General features: G+C 33.9%; 1 protein-coding gene across 1 annotated transcript in view; it reads left to right on the top strand.

Annotated features, from left to right (window-relative positions):
- The window catches only part of LOC110712461 (short-chain dehydrogenase/reductase family 42E member 1-like), a 7730-nt gene extending 4931 nt beyond the window's left edge, over positions 1-2799 (top strand). The window contains exon 6 of the mRNA XM_021890929.1: positions 2692-2799. Within this exon, the coding sequence (XP_021746621.1) occupies positions 2692-2799 (108 nt within the window). The remainder of the gene's footprint in view (positions 1-2691) is intronic.
- Positions 2800-8356: the final 5557 nt, after the last annotated feature.

The raw sequence follows: 8356 nt of genomic DNA, 5'->3' as shown, positions 1-8356 counted from the left end.
CTTAACATATGAAACAAAAATCATGTCCCAAGTAGGTTAGAACAAAACGACGTTTGATGCAATAATAAAACTGGCTCCAAATTAATTACGAATGAAATGTGGAATCCCTAATAAGTTAAAATTTACTAATGTTTTGGAAATTTGCCTTGGAGCCTACATAAAACAAACCTACAACGTTTGGCTTGAAATACCATACATACATAACTAGCTACGTGTCATTCTCTCCCTTTAAGAGTTAAAAAAATAAAACAAACAAAACAATTCAAATTTCATCAAGTTCACACCAAGTCATATATAAGTTCATCAGGATATTTTGAACATGAAAAAGTTAGCTTTTTTAGCAACGAATACATCGTTTTTTCCTTGATCAGTAATTTAAATTTTACATAAACAAACATAATACGAGAAACTACTTTCGTATATAACTTAAGAGCATCTAGATGGCACCGAACACATTAAACTATACTTTTGCACACCAACTTGGTCATTGAAGTTGAAATTGTTTATGAATAAATTTGAGCATTAAATACAAAGTAATCAAACTGATCAACAAGTTTTGTCACTTATTAGATTATTATGAGTTTACTTAATGAAAAATATACAAGACCTGGTACTTATGGCTTGAACAAAAAGTACAAGTTGTACTTCATCTCCAGGACTTGAAGGAACCCTGCATGCACATGCATGCAAAAATGCATCATTTTAAAAATATGATTTCTGTGTTTTTTTATACTTGCAACACACACCCATGTTTGAGGATGTGATTAAACTAGGTAAATGGATGAATTAAGCTGTAAAATATAAACCGTAATAACTTATCACTTCTTTCTTATCAGTGGTAAAATTTTATCAATTAATTTATTCGTTTACCTATTCTAATATCTCCTCTTAAAATGCGTGCCAAAGTGGTATGTTTCAAGTAAATAAAAATAGAGGAAGTATCATAAAGCAACGAACTTACGAACATTTGAGGTGGTGTTGTATAAACTAATTCATTGTTATATTTTCAATGTTCTCCGCATTATATGCTTTAATTTGGAGAGCAATAGATAGGAATGAAGCATCATTGTTCAAATATACTAATTTTGCAATAATTTTACAACTTCCAATTAAAGAAAAATATTTTTCGAATAAAATAAAGGAAGTATTTATGTAATTACAAATATTAATGGTGAAAGATATTAATTGTCAAATGTGCATGGTCAAAACAATAACATAAAAAGAGACGTAACGAGTATTAAATCATAAATTTTAATTTATTAATTGGAAGGAGAATTTGTTATACTAAAATGTGCTCAATTTTTTTTTATCTACTATGCCATACAAAGTACATAACAGATAAAAATAATGGGATTTTTTTTTCCAATTACTACCCAGATCGAACAACTAAGGGCGCTTTGTTAAGTACTACCCTTAAAAATGTGTTAGTTGAGATGAAATTCTACAAGAGGGGGGGTGAATTCTACAAAGTACATAACAAAATATTAAAGGAACTTGCAATGCACACAAGATTTTACGAGGAAATCTTGCAGGGCCCAATTGGAAGTAAAACCTCGACCCTCCAAGGGATTTCAAAACCAAACACTTCATTATAATAGGCAACACTCCTAGTTACAACCTATATATTACAATCACAGACATTTCTCACAAGTTCCTGATTGAACTTTCTACTCGATAGGACGACCCTATCCTACCCAACCTAAGTCTCGGATTTAGATTCCTCACAGCACCTCCCACAGAACTAAACACTCGACTTCACTCTCAAAGCCTACCACACTGTATGAAAAAGCTAATTCACTCACCCAATACCCAAAACTATACAAATACTTGAATCTAATATGTGATTAGAAAGCTACACATGAAATCCGAAACTAATATGACAAAGCTATTAACTTGGCAAACTTACTTTTTAAGCACTCATAAGATTTTCACGCATAAACTCACAAGTTGTATCAATAATGAACACTCCTTAATTTATATACAAGAACTCTTGTAAGTAAAGTAGGGTTTTCAAAAAATAGAAAACATAAAACTGTCGTTTAATAAAAACCCTTTGTGAAATAAATCTTTTGAAGCAAATCTTTTGGAAAACTTAAGAAAAATATAATTTGGAAAAGATTATCATTTTGTAAATAATATTTATAAGATAAAATCTCTCAAAGATTTTTCCTTAATTTAAAACTTATCATTTTAAAACTTTCCATAATATCAAGCTTGCCAAGCTTTGTCATGCTTCAATAGATTCCATGTATATTTAACCAAACAAATTTACACCAATCCTAGCAAGAATAAACTTAACAAAAACCTTAATCAAAAGACTTTTAGTCTATTTGCCGAATTGCCTCCTCAAGCTTCACATTGTATGAATACTTGGGCTCTACACAGACGAGGACCAAGTTCCTGTTGTCTTCAACACTCAGCTCCTTGCTGGGACTCGCAGTCCAAGTTCTTATGGAACTTGTTGTCTTCAATGCGGTCCAAGCTAGTCTAGTCAGCTTGCTGTCAAGCTCTTGTTAGGAAGCTTCCCTTTGTGTTCCTTTTAGGGATCACTTCTAGTTCCAATGAGGAACTCTTCTTCTATTCTATTTGTCTTTCTTTTGTTTCTCCTTGGATCTTTATAGATAGGTTACTCTTCCACTTCCAAAGTCAACTTCACTTGTTCTAATTCAATACTTAGATAAATCGTATTAGTTGAAGTTTGCATATCCATCATCATCAAAACTTCTTAAGGTTCAACAATTCCCCCTTTTTGATGATGACAAACTTAGCAAACTTCGAGCAAGAAAGCAAATAGAATAGAAGGTTCGTACTTTTGTATTTTTGAATTTTTAACTAAAAATTAAAACACACAAAAAAAATAGAACTTAAGAAAACCAAAAATAAGTAAATTAAACTAAGCTACTATATACAATATATCAAAGAAATCTTTGATACTTTATCAATTGGAACCCAGAACAACTGCACTTTCAAGTTTGCTTCTTCTTTTCCCCCTTTTGGCATTATCAAAAAGTCCTGCAAGTTAAGTTATTAGACATCTAAACACAACCCGACATGCAATTCATAGAGTGTGGGAAACTGAAGGCAACGCTGACTAGCTCCCTTTAGCTAGAACCTTCACACAATCTTGCACATGCTTTCATACTGTACTATGGACACATATATAAGCAAAGTTCCAATTTGTCATAAAAACCAAAAGATCACCTAGTTTTAAAAATTACAAACCAAAGTTCCAAAAAACCAAAACAGAATTAAAATTGTTCATGACATAAACAAAAAAGAGAAAAATGGCTAAGGCTGGGCTAGGGTAGGCTGCAAGAGGTAAGCTGATTCAGGATTCAAGGATGGCAAGAATCTTCTTATTGTCCTCCTTGTATGCTTCAATGCTGGCATCGAGCTTTGCTTCTAGACTCTTGATGGTCTTATGGAACTCGACCTGCTGTCCCTTAAGACTCTTCTCAAGACCCTGCACACTCTTTTCCAGCTTCTGAACTTTCCCTATAGCTTCTTTGAGCTGCTTCTCTGCAACCTCAGCTTTGTCTGTAAGTTCAGCAATCTGCCTTGCCACAACATTATCTTCCTCATCAAGTTCCAAAGGTTCCTCCATGGTAATTTGAGGAAAGGAACTTACTGATAGCTTTCTTCTCTTTCTCACAGGCTCACCAGACTTTTCTCCTTCCCTCTTCTTCCAACTAGCTGCACTTTTCTTTTCTTTTACCCTCTCAATCTTCCCATTCACTACAGCTAGACTTATCCCCAGCAAATGACATTATCTTCTTTTTCATTCAATCTACCATAAACTCCCTTGAGTTTCACTCTAAGAGTTTCAAACACCGTGGATAGCAATGCACCATACCCCATTTTGTTCTTGTTAGGAACACAGTGAGCTAGATGTTGATACATTAAAGAAAGAAAGTTGATTTTATCTAATCTTTTTCACCAAGCAGAAAATCACAGCCATATTCAACATACTTGCTTCATTCTTCTTTTGAGTTCTAGGCATGATAGTTTTCTTCACCAAATTAAACAACAATTTATTCATAAGGCTCAACTTATTGTAATTCAAGATGTTAACTCCCCTTTTACCTCCCAAAAACTCAAATATATCACCACCTAAATAATTCCCCACTTTCTCACCAGACTTCCCGTTGATATATGCCTCATAACCCTCAGTATGAACTTTCAGAATAGTCCCCAAGGTCTCAACATCAAATTCAATTTCAACTTTATTGATTTTACTTGAAATTATCCTTCCTTGACTTTAAAATTTCACAGAATTCATTCATAGCCAATGTATACATGCAATTGTTTGAAGATTTAGACAACATATGTTCCCAACCTTGAAAACACAGCAAATCAAGAAATTATATAAACCTAGCTTTTCTACACCAAGTTAAATCAAGCCTATGATGACCAACAACATACCTTCTAGCATGATTTTCCAAGTCATCCTCATCCTCCTCCAAAGGGTCGTTCTCTATCTCAGATTCTTGTTCCCCCTCAGCAAAATCCTCTACCTCCTTGATATGCTCCTCAAGAGATTTTTCCTTCGCTTTCTTCTCTTTCCATTCTTTCAATCTCTTGATAACATCAGATGGAGACGATGCTTCACCACCTGCTGAATTTTCTCTTTTTCAATCGGGTTTTTTCTTGGTGGTTGAGGTAGTGGGTGTGTTCACTTCAGGAACTTCTTTGGGGCAGCCTTTTTAAGTGATTCATAAACCACCATAGCGAGAGGAGATGTTTCTTCTGGTTCAGAATGTTGTGGTGTAGGGATTTTTTTGGTTGATTTTTGCTGGTTTCAATTGCCATGTTTGAAGGTTTAAAGGTTTAAGAGAATTTGATGGTTTTTATTGAGAGTGGTTTTCATGATTTGACAGTGGAGTTAGAAGGTGGGTAAAAGATGCCTTTTATAATTAATGAAGCGATGTGTGGGATATGAATAGAACTTCTGTTCAGTCATTAATTGAACAATTTCTTTTTTTTTTTTTTCAAAATTAATCAGGATGATTTTTTAAACAAAATATTTTCTTTCCAGATTCAATTAATTTCTAAAAATGATATTTTCCAAAAATCAGATGTATTTGGAACACGCTATATACACGCATACATTACACAATACTAATCATACACACATTCAAGTTTTATTGAACTTTTAACCTAGAAATTCACCAATGGTGACGCTTCAGCTATATATGTTTAGCACACCAAGATTGTGCTAGATGTCCTTTTTCCTCGTTTTGCATTATTCTCAACTTTGCCATATCTTGGAACTTCAGAAGCAATCAAGTAAGCTTGATCATCCCAAGTTCCAATCTCAATTTTTCAAATCTTTCTCTGTTCAAGGGCTTGGTTAGGATTTTTGCAATTTGACTTTCAGTTTGACAAAATTCTAACTTAATTTTCCCTTGTTCCACATTATCCTATAGGAAGTGATGTCTAATGTGGATATGCTTGACTTTTGAGTGTTGAACTGGATCTTTAGAAATACATATAGCACTTGTGTTATCACAGCAAATAGGGACACTTTAAAAAATAATACCAAAATCTCTAACCTGTTGCTTTATCCATAAAATTTGTAAACAACATGCTACTGCAACTACATATTTAGCTTCAGCTGTAGATAATGCAACTGTGTTTTGTTTCTTGGAACCCCAAGATACTAAACACGGTCCTAAAAACTGTACCATTCCTAAAGTGCTTTTTCTATTAACCAAATCACCTGCGTAGTCAGCGTTAGTATAACCAATTAAGTCAAATGAGTCACTTCTAGGGTAGAAGAGGCCCAAGTCATCTGTTCCTTTTAAGTAACGAAGGATTCTTTTTCACTGCTATCAAGTGTGACTCCTTTGGGTTTGCTTGGAACCTGGCACACAAACCTAAACTAAAAGATATGTCAGGTCTACTAGCAGTTAAGTATAGCAGAGAACCAATCATACCTTAATACATAGTCTAGTCTATGCTAGTTCAAGTTAGGTTTCCATCAAGTCTGGTTGCAACCCCCATAGGAGTTCTATTGGTTTTGGAACTCTCAAGCTTATATTTCTTAATAAGTTCCTTAATGTATTTTTGTTGATGAATCATAATTCCTTCCTCAGTTTGTTTAATTTGCAAACCAAGAAAGAAATTCAACTCACCCATTATGCTCATTTCAAATTCTCCACTCATGAGATCAGCAAAATACTTGCACAAAGATTTGTTAGTTGCACCAAACAATATATCATCAACATAAATCTGTACAACTAATATGTCTGTTCCTTTTGATTTTAAAAACAAAGTTTTGTCAATTTTTCCTCGTTTAAAATCATTTTTCAAAAGGAACTTGGACAATCTTTCATACCATGCTCTAGGAGCTTGCTTTAGTCCATAAAGGGCCTTGTCAAGCCTATAGACATGGTTTGGGAACTTTGGATTTTCAAAACCAGGAGGTTGTTCCACATAGACATCTTGTTCAAGAAATCCATTTAAAAATGCACATTTGACGTCCATTTGGTACAATCTAAATCCCATAAAAGCAGCAAAAGCTATAAGTAAACGAATGGCTTCTAACCTTGCAACTGGAGCAAATGTTTCCTCATAATCTATGCCTTCTTGCTGGTTGAAGCCTTGAACCACCAGTCTTGCTTTGTTTCTGACTATAATACCATGTTCATCTAGTTTGTTTCTGAACACCCATTTAAGACCAATAGTCTTTTGATGACTTGGTCTAGGTTCCAGATGCCAAACTTTATTTCTTTCAAATTCATTCAATTCAACTTGCATGGCATTGATCCAGTCAGCATCAATTAGTGCTTTCTCATGGTTCTTAGGTTCCATAGAGGACAAGAATGTATAAAATGCACGGAAGTTCCATCCTTAGTTGTGATCTTGTCTGAGTTCCTTTGGCTATGTCACTAATAATGGCATTCACTGAATGTGATCTTTGATGTTTCCAAGGTTTAGGTTGGAAGTCTCTAACCGGAAATAGCCTTTTTTGAGTTGCATCATTTGCTTGCTCTTTTGCTGGAACTACTTCTGGAACTTCCTGTGGAGTTCCTTATGCTTCATCAATTACTTGCTCATGTTGATGAACATTTTTCTCTGTTGCTTCTTGATTTGTTTCACCATCCTTTTCTTACTGTTGCTTCTTCATAGATAATGATTCTTCATCTGGATCATACTTTCGTACTAATCTAATTTCGAAATCATCATCATCATCCTGTACATCAATCAATTGGTCAATTTCATCAAAAATTACATGTATAGATTCTTCCATACACATTGTTCTTTTATTAAAGACTTTGTAAGCTTTACTATTAGAAGAATATCCTAAGAACACTGCCTCATCATTACGTTCATCAAATTTTCTCAATTTTCTTTTTCCATTGTTATGAACAAAACACTTGCAACTAAAATATCTAAAGTAAGAAATATTAGGCGTTCTCCCTTTGATGAGCTCATATGGTGTTTTGTTGGTGATGGCCCTAACAGTGACCCTATTCAAGATATATCATGTTGTATTAATAGCCTCTGCCCAAAAGTTCCTAGGCAGTCCACTAGAAATCAACATTGTTCTAGCCATGTCCTCAAGACTTTTATTCTTGCGTTCAACCACTCCATTTTGTTGTAGAGTCCTAAGTGCAGAGAATTTGTGGTCCATCTCTTGTTCCTTACAGAATTCATCAAACTTATAGTTTTCAAATTTTGTTCCTTGATCTAATCTTAGATACACTAGTTGATGACCTGTTCTTCTCTGTTCTTTCTTCACAAAAGCAACAAACTCATCAAACGTTTCATCTTTTTGCTTACAAGAAAGAATACCCATGTATACCTTGAGAAATCATCAATAATAACCATAACATATCTTTTTCCACTTCTACTTTGGATTCTCATTGGACCACAGAGTTCCATGTAAATGAGTTCCAAAGGTCTTTTGGTACTTATCATATTTTTAGATTTAAAAGAGATACGAGTTTGTTTTTGACAGGCTAAAGTCGTATCACCTAATCAAAAGTAATTCCTAAAACCACTAACTAAAATAGATAGGGAAGTAGGGTCGAATCCATAGGGAAACAAGTCTTTCTATTTCTAATTGATTAATATAATCTAAATTATCAAGTAACCAAATTGTTTTAATGAGAGTAAAATTAATAATTAAACTAAAGCAAGTTGAGTAAGGGAGGAAAACAATAATAAAAGGCCTAGGGTGTAGGTTCACCAATAAACAATGTTCCAGGGTAAAAACATAACAATCAATTATCAATGCATAAATTAATCAGATCATAAAGGGCTTTCGCTACGTATTACGATCACAAAATTAATCTACTGGTATTGAATCGCATCTCTCGAATCTTGACTTAACCATTTATAAATTAATTCT

This window comes from Chenopodium quinoa, unplaced genomic scaffold (genome assembly GCF_001683475.1).
Source record: "Chenopodium quinoa cultivar QQ74 unplaced genomic scaffold, ASM168347v1, whole genome shotgun sequence".
NCBI lineage: Eukaryota > Viridiplantae > Streptophyta > Magnoliopsida > Caryophyllales > Amaranthaceae > Chenopodium > Chenopodium quinoa.
This window is presented reverse-complemented; position numbering and strand designations above follow the sequence as displayed.